The 13,389-nt window shown below is 53.2% G+C and overlaps 1 protein-coding gene across 3 annotated transcripts in view; it reads right to left on the bottom strand.

The window, feature by feature from the left end:
* The window catches only part of MAP2K6 (mitogen-activated protein kinase kinase 6), a 68,536-nt gene that overhangs the window by 13,588 nt on the left and 41,559 nt on the right, over window positions 1-13,389 (bottom strand). For all 3 annotated transcript variants that reach the window (XM_071451512.1, XM_071451513.1, XM_071451514.1), the window contains exons 9-11: window positions 11,876-11,953; window positions 8,799-8,938; window positions 3,902-3,947 (exon numbers count right to left, since the gene is read on the bottom strand). In XM_071451512.1, coding sequence (XP_071307613.1) covers window positions 3,902-3,947; window positions 8,799-8,938; window positions 11,876-11,953 — 264 coding nt within the window. The remainder of the gene's footprint in view (window positions 1-3,901; window positions 3,948-8,798; window positions 8,939-11,875; window positions 11,954-13,389) is intronic.

Below are 13,389 nucleotides of genomic sequence, written 5' to 3'. Positions count from 1 at the left end.
GAGTGGAAAGTCACAGATGAGGCAGCTCAGAGTGGCTGGGAAGTGATCCAAAGACACTCCAGTAAGGGAGAGGAAGCACAATTATGTGGGAAACAGGGCTGGAATGGGCTGAGGCAAAGATCCAGGCAAAACTTGAGGTCTCCCTAGGTCAGACAGTCACAGGAATTGAAATGTCCTGAGTAACTCTGGGGTGACCCCAATGTCTTGTTATAATCCCAGCATGACATCCCTGCTTTCACACCCTGTGAGAGCCTAAGTGAGGGATGTGGGACTCCAGGGGCTCTCCAAAATGCAGCTTATTGTATACAAAATGCAGTTTATTGTATACAAAATGCAGTTTAACGTATACAAAATGCAGTTTAATGTATACAAAATGCAGTTTATTGTATACAAAATGCAGTGTATTCCCTCCAAGAGGTTACAGCACTCCAGGGTGGTGGGTGACAGAGCTGTGCCCACAGCTGTCAGCTCCAGCTGCAGGCAGGCCTGGAGACCCTTTGGTTTTGGTTACAATGCATTTTATAATTTTCTTTTGGTTACAATGCATTTTATACTTTTCTTTTGGTTACAAAAGAGAAGAAGCCTCATGGCTTTGCTCGCCTAATAATTAATGACACATTTTGCTTCATGTTAGCCCAGTAATGCAAACCAAAAAAAAATGACCCAAAGGTGGCAGAGTAGGTGGGAGGAAACACTGCTAGGACCAAGGATTTTTCATATCAAAGCTCAGGGGTGTCTGGGCTTGTGCAAAAACGTAAAGAGGTGGGATGGGGAGGCTGTTAACTTGTTCTTCTAGAGCATGAAAGGACTCCCACAGCGAGTCTGGGAGGTGCAAGAACAGCTGGGAGGGCTATGAGCCAAGATAGCCACCAAGAATCTGGAAAACATGAGGAGAAATGAATCTCAAGCAACAATTTTGAAAGCAGGATTTAGTTCTGAAACGTCCATGACATCTTTCCTTAGGTGGGCAGAGATTTTCCAATTCTAGGAATTGTCATAATGCCCATGGCTATTAACATAGGAATAGCTCAGTTTTAGGTTACATTGCATTCTATACTTTTCTTTTGATAACAATGCATTCTATACTTTTCTTTTGGTTACAATGCATTCTATACTTTTCTTTTGGTAACAATGCATTCTATACTTTTCTTTTGGTTACATTGCATTATAAACTTTTCTTTTGGTTACACTGCATTCTATAATTTTCTTTTGGTTACACTGCATTCTATACTTTTCTTTTGGTAATAATGCATTCTATACTTTTCTTTTGGTAACAATGCATTCTATACTTTTCTTTTGGTTACAATGCATTTTATAATTTTCTTTTGGTTACACTGCATTCTATACTTTTCTTTTGGTTACACTGCATTCTATACTTTTCTTTTGGTAACAATGCATTCTATACTTTTCTTTTGGTTACATTGCATTATAAACTTTTCTTTTGGTTACATTGCATTCTATAATTTTCTTTTGGTTACATTGCATTCTATACTTTTCTTTTGATTACATTGCATTCTATACTTTTGATTACATTGCATTCTATACTTTTGATAACAATGCATTTTATACTTTTCTTTTGGTTACACTGCATTCTATACTTTTATTTTGATTACATTGCATTTTATACTTTTCTTTGCTGAGCATCTTCATGCAGTAGAACCAATCCATACCTTAACTTTTCTCTATGGCCCATCATAACTCCTATAATTACCATATTCATGTTACTGTTCTCCAATCACTAACAGTCAGTACATTACAGTTTAAGCCAGAAGTTGTTTTTCAGTTTTCCTGCAGTGGAAAATTCTGAGACCTTTTTTCTCCTTGCCTCATTTGCTGCCTTGTTTGCCTGTGCTCTCTTTCTGCTTGGTAAAAACATCTTCTTGTTTGGGGTGGGTTTATCCTTTGCTCTAAGCCATACAAACCCCTTCTAACTAACATAAAATACCCTTTGCCTCCTTGGTTATCCAGCAAGGCTGGCTCAGCAATTCTTTTCTTCTATATCAAAACTTGCTTCCATCTCTATTCCTCCATCAGACTCCACATTCAAAAATCTTTCTGCCCAGCACACAGATCTGTGAGACTTTCCTGTCAACCTTTCCTCCTTCCCCACTGAAGGGACACCCAGGGCACAGCCTGGAAACACCCAGATAATGTGCCAGGGGTGGCACAGAGCCCCGTGCCAGGCAGGCTCTGCAGGCCACCACTGCCACAGTAGTTTCATGCCCCACTTCACCTGAGGAAAGGGGGTTTTTAAATGAAATTAAGCACCCCTATCAGCTTTCCTGATGCTCAAGATAGCACAGAGTCACATTTTCCATGAGAAACCTCAATCCCACAGGAAAGCAAGGGAGCAGTCTTGGTCTACATGACAAGTCCAATCCAGCACCACAACTTAATGCTGTGAGAGAGAGGAAAAAACCCCAACAGAACAGCAACCCTCAACCACAGGACCTCACAACATCCATGTCAGCCATAAAATACCACAGCATTGAGGTACTCTGCAGGGGTGATCCAAGAAGCTAATTCAATAGAAATGCACTCCCTTGCCAATGGGTATTAATGCTGCAGCAGACAGAGCTGCTTCAGTGAACCTTTCTTGATAAAAGGCCATTTGGCAAAGTTCAGAAGTTTGCTTAAAATATACAGATGGATTTATTCAATGATATAGCCCCCAAAAAAATAAAGTTTTGGGTTTTTAAAAAAAAAAAAAAGCCATAAATCTCAGGCCTCTCTTTGTTTGAAACCAGTCTGGGGCAAGCTGTGTGTCAATCAGATCTATTTATAGTTTAATTGCATTACAGGGCCCAGCACCAAATGCCACGGGAATTATTCACTGCTTACAGCTCAGGGTGGTGGATTTCCAGCATGACTTGCAGGTAAAAACCACCTTAAACCTGCCCCTTCTGCCCTCTGAGCAGAAGGTGTGAGGTGGTGATGGGTCTGACCCTCTGGTGGCAGAGTGTACATCCCAAAATTGTGGGGTAGGGAATATGAGTGCCTAAAGAAATCCCTCAGCACTTTCCACCCTTAATCCAGGTGATCTTGACACTGAGACTGGACAGGGGTGGGAATGCAGGGCCAGGATCTTCAGAAATAACAAATTTAGGCACTTCCCTGCTTTTAGAAAGCTGTGAATTGTGTGAGAGTTAAAAAGGATTAAATGCCTGCAGGAGTGAAACATCAACTTTCTGAGCTCTCCTGCTTTTTACCAGCCTTTAGGAGCACCAGGATCAATACCAGAAAGTCAGGAGAGAAGGGGAGGCCATGAAACTCTGGAGCCCAAGCAGAAAAATCTGTTCTTGCCAGCTGCAGCCCAGAGCAGTGCCCTGCATTTCCCCTGTCGCCAGCCTTTATTGGCATTTTCCTCCTTGGTTACTCCTCAGTTATCCCTCCCAGTAAACAGTCTCTAGGCAGCAGATGAAATTCAATAACTGGAGTTATTAGTCACAGACTCATCCCTGTCCCCAACATCCAGGAATTATTCTGTCCAAAATCCTCCTCTCCAAAGCACCAGGGCAGCAAAGCCCCGCTGGCCACCAGGCTCCTGCAGCTGCTGTGGAGCACCTGGGGCACACTGAGGAGCTGGAGTTGATCACACAAACCCCACAGAAGGATTTGAGCCTCACCAGTTGATTCTTCACAGCCTCATTCTTGTCCATGACCTGCTTTAACATGTATTTTCTCCCTTGATTTCCAAAAAAGGTGGAAAAGCAGCTGGCTGAGATTTCAAAGAGCATCTCTGCTTTGCAGCCACCCTCCCAATGTCACAATTCTCCCATCTGGTGTGAAAAAAGAGATGCAAAGCAGCCCAAAACCCCATCAGTATTGGAATCTCTGCCTTCAGCACCTCACTGTGACCCTTTCCAGCTCTGAACACACTGCTTGATGCAGCCACACTCACCATAAGCTCTGGGTATGTTGGCCGTTCTTTGGAATTCTTCTTCAAGCTTTAATTGGGGAGAGAAAAAAACAAAAATTAGAATTGACATTCTGTCTGCAATAAAATAACACCATGACCAAATTAGGGTTTAAAGACTCTGCAGAACAAGTTCAGCTACTCCTCCATGCTGAGGAAACAATTTAGGCCTTGAGGACAGGGACAGTGCTGGGTAAAAAAGCTCAAGGTCCACCGAGAGACCTGGAGCCACCAAAACCACCACTCAAAACGCTGCCTCTTGCTGGGGGCCAGGCACAACTGGGAGTTTGGGTGCTCTCCAGCAGGCCAGTGACTCAGGGAAGGACTGAGGCTCTGAGCTGTGCCTGGGAGCAGCGACTGAGTGGCTGCAGAGCACGTGCCCAGCTGTTTGTTTATCACCGCGCCGTTATCAGCAGGGACGCTTCCATGGGACATCCTTATCCTTTTTTTCTCTTCTCCTACAACAAGGTAAGGTTTAAAGACTCTGCTCTTCTACAACAAAGTAAGGTTTAAAGACTCTGCAGAACAAGTTCAGCTACTTCTCCATGCTGAGGAAACAATTTAGGCCTTGAGGACAGGGACAGTGCTGGGTACAAGAGCTCAAGGTCCACCGAGAGACCTGGAGCCACCAAAACCACCACTCAAAACACTGCCTCTTGCTGGGGGCCAGGCACAACTGGGAGTTTGGGTGCTCTCCAGCAGGCCAGTGACTCAGGGAAGGACTGAGGCTCTGAGCTGTGCCTGGGAGCAGCGACTGAGTGGCTGCAGAGCACGTGCCCAGCTGTTTGTTTATCACCGTGCTGTTATCAGCAGGGACGCTTCCATGGGACATCCTTATCCTTTTCTTCTCCTCTCCTACAACAAAGTAAGGTTTAAAGACTCTGCTCTCCTACAACAAAGTAAGGTTTAAAGACTCTGCAGAACAAGTTCAGTTACTTCTCCATGCTGAGGAAACAATTTAGAGGTTGAGGACAGGGACAGTGCAAGAGCTCAAGGTCCACTGAGAGACCTGGAGCCACCAAAACCACCATTCAAAACGCTGCCTCTTGCTGGGGGCCAGGCACAAGTGGGAGTTTGGGTGCTCTCCAGCAGGCCAGTGACTCAGGGAAGGACTGAGGCTCTGAGCTGTGCCTGAGAGCAGCGACTGAGTGGCTGCAGAGCACGTGCCCAGCTGTTTGTTTATCACCGTGCTGTGATCAGCAGGGACGCTTCCATGGGACATCCTTATCCTTTTTTTCTCCTCTCCTACAACAAAGTAAAGTTTAAAGACTGTGCTCTCCTACAACAAAGTAAGGTTTAAAGACTCTGCAGAACAAGTTCAGTTACTTCTCCATGCTGAGGAAACAATTTAGACCTTGAGGACAGGGACAGTGCTGGGTACAAGAGCTCAAGGTCCACCGAGAGACCTGGAGCCACCAAAACCACCACTCAAAACGCTGCCTCTTGCTGGGGGCCAGGCACAACTGGGAGTTTGGGTGCTCTCCAGCAGGCCAGTGACTCAGGGAAGGACTGAGGCTCTGAGCTGTGCCTGGGAGCAGCGACTGAGTGGCTGCAGAGCACGTGCCCAGCTGTTTGTTTATCACCGCGCCGTTATCAGCGGGGACGCTTCCATGGGACATCCTTTTTTTCTCCTCTCCTACAACAGATGGCCCTGGAGGGTTGTAGCTGGAAGTTATTTTGGTTTCCCTCCAGCAGAAAATAGCTTTTTAAAAGACAGGACGTAATCTCTACTCACTTCCTGGCAGTGTATTTAGGGGAAAGAAACTTGGAGCAACTTGAAAAGATCTTCGCACACGTACGCGGCGGTGGCGGGGAAAAGGTGTCACACTGAGCAAAACAAAAGTGAGAACCTCTGCTAGGATTTGCTGGGGCCCAGAGGAAGCAGAGGACACACACTGAATAGATATTTCCTGCTTGCTGTGTGTAGAGGGCTCGTGTTTAGTGTCATGTTGTGAATGAACAGAGGAACCCGGGGCCCGTACGTGCCAATATCGCCGGCCCGAAGGTTCGGGATGTGTCACATCCTCCCAGCTCAGGAGCAGCCCCAGCCAAGACAAGGTGAATTTGAAGGTTAGCTGTGTCCAGATTTGGTGCAATTCTCTTAATTTAGACCCTCTACAAAACCAATTCATGCCCAGGTCACTAATAGCAGGAAATCTGGTGATAAGTTACTGAAATCAATGTAAATTTTCAGGAATGAAGAGTTATATTGGGATGTGATCCTGACTCAGATATCCCAGGACCTTCCTGCAGTGCCTACAGCTGATCAGACATCAGGCAGAAGATGAATAAACACAGTCCTAAGCCATCCTTGATACAGAGTGGCTGTGACCTGGTTTGGTGTCAGAAGGAATTCCCAGACCCCAACAACACAGAACTGGTGCAAAGTTCACCATTCCAAGTCCTCTGCACAAAACTGGTGCCAAGTTCACCATTCCAAGTCCTTTGCACAAAACTGGTGCCAAGTTCACCATTCCAAGCCCTTTATACAAAACTGGTGCCAAGTTCACCATTCCAAGCCCTTTGCACAAAACTGGTGCCAAGTTCACCATTCCAAGCCCTTTACACAAAACTGGTGCCAAGTTCACCATTCCAAGCCCATGCCACTCTGCTGGCAGTGAGGGATCTCCAGTGACCCTGAAGGACAGGATTTGCAAAGACAGGAATCACCAGAGTGGCTGTGGATGTAAATGTTAAAGCAGCCACAGCCCGAGCTGCAGGACACAGAGCTTGGAAAAGCAAATCCCCAGAGAGGAGCAGCCTGCCTGGCACAACAGGGAAGCAGCAGAGCCAGCAGCACTGTTGGAGGAACAGCAGCTGCTCCAAATCCTCAGCGTGGGCTTGGCAAGAACGGGGGGCACCTTGTGGGAGGGATTTTCCAAGGCAGCTCCCCCAGAGCCAGGGCACAGTGGGCAGGGCAGGTGTCCCCAGCGTGGTGTCACTGGCATCTTTTATGGAAAATCCTTTCCTTAGGATTTCTCCTGAGAAGCAGAGAGGCCTCAGGAACAAAATGTAACCAATGGTTATCTGCTGCTGTGGAATGCAACAGGTGCATCTGGGATTGGGCTCATGTGGTTGTTTCTAATTATTGGCCAATCACAGCCCAGTTGGCTCAGACAGAGAGTCCGAGCCACAAGCCTTTGTTATCATTCTTTCTTATTCTATTCTTAGCCAGCCTTCTGCTGAAACCCTTTCTTCTATTCTTTTAGTATAGTTTTAATATAATATATATCATAAAATAATAAACCAAGCCTTCTGAAACATGGAGTCAGATCCTCCTCTCTTCCCTCATCCTCAGAGCCCCGTGAGCACGGTCCCAGCGTGGGGCAGGAGCTGAGCAGCTGGGCTCAGGGACATGGAAACAGGCTGGAACACGACTCTGAAGAATCTAAACACGGGTACTGAGAGTCCCCAGGCAGCAGCAGCTGACAGCTCCTCCCTGGGGCACAGCAGAGCCCTGGCCCTGGTGCTGGCAGCTCACAACAGTCTCACATTTCTGTTTGTCCATCTGCCATCCTTTGTGGCACAGCCTGGCACTGGGCTGGGTGGCATTTTGGGGCTTTCCTGGAACACTCAGCCCTGCAGGGAGCCACAGTGAGGGCAGGGGCTGAGTTCCCTGTGCAGGGCTGCTCCAGCCCTGTCCTACAGCACAGCCAAATCCTCCTCCTGCTGCTGCTGCCAGGGCTGGGGAAAGCACAGCAGCAGCCCCAGGGCATGAAGAGAGGGACAGGGACTGGGCAGAGGGGGCCAGCACGGGGCAAAACCTGCCCTCAGAGCTGTGTCCCTGCAGGAACACAGTCTGGGGGGATGGGGATGGGGCTGTGCACACAGCTTGTGATAGCTGGGATGGGGCTGTGTGTGCCACACTGTGCTAATTGGGGCTGGGGCCCTGTGTGGCACAGTTTGGGGTCACTGGGCTGTGTGTGGCACAGTTTGGGGTCATTTGGACTGTGTGTGGCACAGTTTGGGGTCACTGGGCTGTGTGTGGCACAGTTTGGGGCCATTGGGCTGTGTGTGGCACAGTTTGGGGTCACTGGGCTGTGTGTGGCACAGTTTGGGGTCATTGGGGCTGTGTGTGGCACAGTTTGGGGTCACTGGGCTGTGTGTGGCACAGTTTGGGGTCATTGGGGCTGTGTGTGGCACAGTTTGGGGTCACTGGGCTGTGTGTGGCACAGTTTGGGGCCATTGGGCTGTGTGTGGCACAGTTTGGGGTCACTGGGCTGTGTGTGGCACAGTTTGGGGTCACTGGGCTGTGTGTGTGGCACAGTTTGGGGTCACTGGGCTGTGTGTGGCACAGTTTGGGGTCACTGGGCTGTGTGTGACACAGTTTGGGGTCATTGGCAGTGGGGCTGTGGCCCAGCCTCATCCCCAGTGGGTGCAGCTGTGAGCAGCAGGTGAGCAGCACTGGCAGCAATGAGCCATGGAGTGCCCAGGTGTGCTGAGCAACCACCCAAGGGAGCAGAGGGCACACAGGGGCAGTGCAGGAACATCAGGGGTGCAAAAGGTTGGGCTAAACAACAACAAGGATGCTTGAAGCCTTCTGGTGTTTCTCTGCATGGGTTGAAGCTTTCTGAGGTTGTATGGTGGCACTCTGTGTATTGTGGCTGTCCCTCCTGTGACATCCCCCCAGACAGGACACAGCCATTCCACACCCTGCTGTCCCTCCACACTCAGAGCCAGAAGCCTCCTGAACCCCCTGTGCCCCTCCTGAACCCCCTGTGTCCCTCCCAAACCCCCTCAGACAGACTCCCCACACTGCTGTGTGCCAGGCACGAGGGCACAGGGAAGGTTCTGCCCAGAACTGGGGCTCAGAGCTGCCTGTGGGGACGTGCTGAGGGTGAGCAGGGCCAAGCAAAGAGAGGGGGAAGAGGGGAATTGTTACCATTGCGAGGTAAAATCGACGAACTCTGCTGAGAACCTCTCTGCTGGGAGCTGTGGTGAGGGCTCCTCCACCACCTGCTTGAGCTGCTGGAAGGGGGTGCCCCAGGAGTCGTAGGGGAAGCGCAGGATGGCCAGCTCGATCTGCAACACACAGGGCACTCAGGAGGGGACACCCCTGCCACCACCCCAGGGACCTGGGATGGCCCTGTCAGGACAGGGGACACCTGACTGCCACCCACCCATCCATGGGCTTGGGATGGCCCTGTCAGGAGAGGGGACACCCCACAGCCCCCGACCCAGGGGTGTGAGATGGCCCCTTGCCCACCCTGGGTATGGTTCTGTGGCTCCACACAAATGGGGTTGTTCACCCTGGAGATGGGAATGTACCAAGGAGAGCTTGGAGCCCCTTGCACACCCCACAGCCACCCCACAGGCTTGGGACAGCCCCGTCAGGAGGGGACACACCCCACAGCCACCCCAGGGGTTTGGGATGGCTCTGTCAGGAGGGGGACACCCCACAGCCACCCACCCACCCACCCCAGGGGTTTGGGATGGCTCCATGCCCACCCTGGGTGTGGTTTTGTAGCTCCACACAAATGGGGTTGTTCAGCCTGGAAATGGGAACGTTGCAAGGAGATCTTGGAGCCCCTTGCACACCCCACAGCCACTCACCCCAGGGGTTTGGGATGGCCCTGTGCCCACCCTGGGTGTGGTTTTGTGGCTCCACACAAATGGGGTTGGTCAGCCTGGAGATGGGAATGTACCAAGGAGAGCTTAGAGTCCCTGGTACACCCCACAGCCACTCACCCCACAGGTTTGGGATGGCTCTGTCAGGAGGGGGACACCTCACAGCCACCCACCCCAGGGGTTTGGGATTGCTCTGTCAGGAGGGGGACACCCCACAGCCACCCACTGCAGGGGTTTGGGATGACCCCATGCCCACCCTGGGAGTGGTTTTGTGGCTCCACACAAATGGGGTTGGTCAGCCTGGAAATGGGAATGTACCAAGGAGAGCTTAGAGCCCCTGGCACACCCCACAGCCATTCACCCCAGGGGTTTGGGATGGCTCTGTCAGGAGGGGGACACCCCACAGCCACCCACCCACCCATGGGCTTGGGATGGCCCCATCAGGAGGGGACACCCCACAGCCACCCCAGGGGTTTGGGATGGCTCCATGCCCACCCTGGGGGTGGTTTTGTAGCTCCACACAAATGGGGTTGGTCAGCCTGGAGATGGGAACGTTGCAAGGAGATTTTAGACCCCCCTTGCAGTGCCTAAAGGGGGATTCCAGAAAGGTGGGAGAGGGACATTTTACATGGGCAAACAGTGATGGAGCAAGGGGGATTGGTTTGGAACTAAAAGAAGAGAGATATAGATCAGAAGGAGAGCAGCAAATATTAGGAGGGGATTGTTTCCTGCGAGGGTGGTGAGGCACAGGTGCCCAGAGCAGCTGTGGCTGCCCCTGGATCTCTGGAAGTGCCCAAGGCCAGGCTGGACAGGACTTGGAGCAGCCTGGGGTAGTAGAAGCTGTTGCTGTCCATGACAGGGGGTGGAATGGGATGATCTTTAAGGCCCCTTCCAGCCCAAACCATCGTGGGATTCCATGATTTCCTCAGCACAGCACATTGCTCATCCCCCCCCAGCAAACAGGAGGAACCCCAGGCAGCTCCACAGGCCACCCCTGTCACCCCTGCCACAATCCCTGGGAACGGCTGCCAGCTCAACCAGCCCCACCCTGCACAGCAAACTGGGCTTTGGGAGCAGATGGGTTCCCCAAAACACTGCCTGGGATCCCCCCTGTCCCTGCTCCCTCTGTGAGTGCGGGCTGTGCACCCATCCTGCCTTAGCCCATGCTGCCATCTCCCGGCAGCTCCGCGGCTGCAGGGCTGACACCGCGGCTCCTCCCTCCTGCTCCTTCCCCTCCAGCCCGGGCCACCTGCCTGAGCTCCTCCCATTCCAGCCTGTGCCACCTGCCTGAGCTCCTTCCCTTCTCACCCTGTGCCACCTGCCTGAGCTCCTTCCCTTCCACCCTGTGCCACCTGCCTGAGCTCCTCCCTTCTCACCCTGTGTCACCTGCCTGAGCTCCTCCCATTCCAGCCTGTGCCACCTGCCTGAGCTCCTCCCATTCCAGCCTGTGCCACCTGCCTGAGCTCCTCCCTTCTCACCCTGTGCCACCTGCCTGAGCTCCTCCCTTCTCACCCTGTGTCACCTGCCTGAGCTCCTCCCTTCTCACCCTGTGCCACCTGCCTGAGCTCCTCCCCTTCTCACCCTGTGCCACCTGCATGAGCTCCTTCCATTCCACCTCGTGCCAGCTGCCTGAGCTCCTCCCCTTCTCACCCTGTGCCACCTGCCTGAGCTCCTCCATTCTCACCCTGTGCCACCTGCCTGAGCTCCTCCATTCTCACCCTGTGCCACCTGCCTGAGCTCCTCCCCTGCCACCCTGTGCCACCTGCCTGAGCTCCTTCCTTTCTCACCCTGTGCCACCTCCCTGAGCTCCTTCCCTGCCACCCTGTGCCACCTGCCTGAGCTCCTCCCCTGCCACCCTGTGCCACCTCCCTGAGCTCCTTCCATTCCAGCCTGTGCCACCTGCCTGAGCTCCTCCCCTGCCACCCTGTGCCACCAGTGCCGCTGTGGGCAGGAGAATGAACCCATGAGCCACACCGAGCACTCCTGGTGGCCCTGGCAGCCCCAGGTGACCCAACCATGGTGATCCCCAGGTGACAGCCCTTGCAGCCCCAGGTGACCCTGGTGATGCCCAGGTGACAGCCCTGGCAGCCCTAAGTGACTCTACCATGGTGATGCCCAGGTGACAGCCCTGGCACCCCCAGGTGACCCTGGTGATCCCCAAGTGACCCTGCCATGGTGATGGCAGCCCCAGGTGACCCTGGCAGCCCCAGATGACCCTGGTGATCCCCTGGTGACAGCCCTTGCAGCCCCACGTGACTCTACCATGATGATCCTCAGGTGACAGCAGTGGCAGCCCCCAGGTGACCCTGGTGACCCCCAGGTGACCCTGCCATGGTGATGGCAGCCCCAGGTGACCCCCAGGTGACCCAGGTGACCCCCAGGTGACCGTACCATGGTGATGCCCAGGCTCCAGATGTCAGATTTGACGCTGTATCCCTTCTGGTTCAGCTCTGGGTTGATTCTCTCCGGCTGCCAACAGACACAAAGGGGGGTGAGGAGCAGCAGGGATGTGCCCAGTGCCCTGCCCATGCCCAGGGAGGATCTCTCAGGTGCCAGCCCAGCCCCCTTGGCCCACACAGCCCCTTCACCCTCCTGGTGGTGCTGGTTCCCATCCTCACAGGGAGGGCAGGCAGTGAAATGGGGCACAGAAAGTGGCACAGCTGGCACCAAGGGCTGGGCTGGTGGAGCTGCCCTGGCACAGCTGGCACCGAGGGCTGGGCTGGTGGAGCTGCCCTGGCACAGCTGGCACCGAGGGCTGGGCTGGTGGAGCTGCCCTGGCACAGCTGGCACCGAGGGCTGGGCTGGTGGAGCTGCCCTGGCACAGCTGGCACCGAGGGCTGGGCTGGTGGAGCTGCCCTGGCACAGCTGGCACCGAGGGCTGGGCTGGTGGAGCTGCCCTGGCACAGCTGGCACCGAGGGCTGGGCTCGTGGAGCTGCCCTGGCACAGCTGGCACCGAGGGCTGGGCTGGTGGAGCTGCCCTGCACAGCTGGCACCAAGGGCTGGGCTGGTGGAGCTGCCTGGCACAGCTGGCACCGAGGGCTGGGCTCGTGGAGCTGCCCTGGCACAGCTGGCACCGAGGGCTGGGCTGGTGGAGCTGCCCTGCACAGCTGGCACCAAGGGCTGGGCTCGTGGAGCTGCCCTGGCACAGCTGGCACCGAGGGCTGGGCTGGTGGAGCTGCCCTGCACAGCTGGCACCAAGGGCTGGGCTGGTGGAGCTGCCTGGCACAGCTGGCACCGAGGGCTGGGCTGGTGGAGCTGCCCTGGCACAGCTGGCACCAAGGGCTGCCAAGCCTCAGCTCTGCTGAGGTCAAGGGCCCCACAAAGGGTGAATCCTGCACAGCAGCTCCCAGGAGCAGCCCAAGGCACCCAGCCCTGGGTGTTTTTCCTCCCCATGCTAAGCACTGCTGTCCCCACGGGGCAAATGGCCACCAGGCACTGGGGAGCAATTCCAGAACCTTCCCCAAGGCCACAGGCAGGCCAGAGGGCAGCAGGAGGGCATGCCCAGGAGATGTGACCTGAGCCATGAGCCATCAGATCAGATCTGCCTCCCCTCCCAAGGGAATTGCATCCCTTGAATTCAGGGCTACTGTGGCATTCACACTTTCTGGAAAAATCCCCTCACCCAGGATTCTTCTCCTGGGAAGCTGAGAAGCCTCAGAGAAAAAGGAAAACAATAATTATCTGATTGCTTCTCCTGTGTTGTGCTCACATGTGGAATGTGTTTGGAGATTGTTTACCCACAGGTGATTGTTCCCTTGGGTTCTGCTGTGAGTTGTTTTCACTCTTTGGCCAATCATGGCCAAGCTGTGTCAGGACTCTGGAGAGAGTCAGGAGTTTTCATTATTATCTTTTTAGCATTCTGTCTGTATCCTTTCTGTATTCTTTAGTATAGGATTCTTTAATA

Source organism: Agelaius tricolor, unplaced genomic scaffold (genome assembly GCF_023055355.1).
Source record: "Agelaius tricolor isolate 1412-34295 unplaced genomic scaffold, bAgeTri1.0.p SCAF_32, whole genome shotgun sequence".
Taxonomy (NCBI): Eukaryota; Metazoa; Chordata; class Aves; order Passeriformes; family Icteridae; genus Agelaius; species Agelaius tricolor.
The sequence above is the reverse complement of the archived record's forward strand: the minus strand, read 5'-3'. Positions and strand labels throughout refer to the sequence as shown.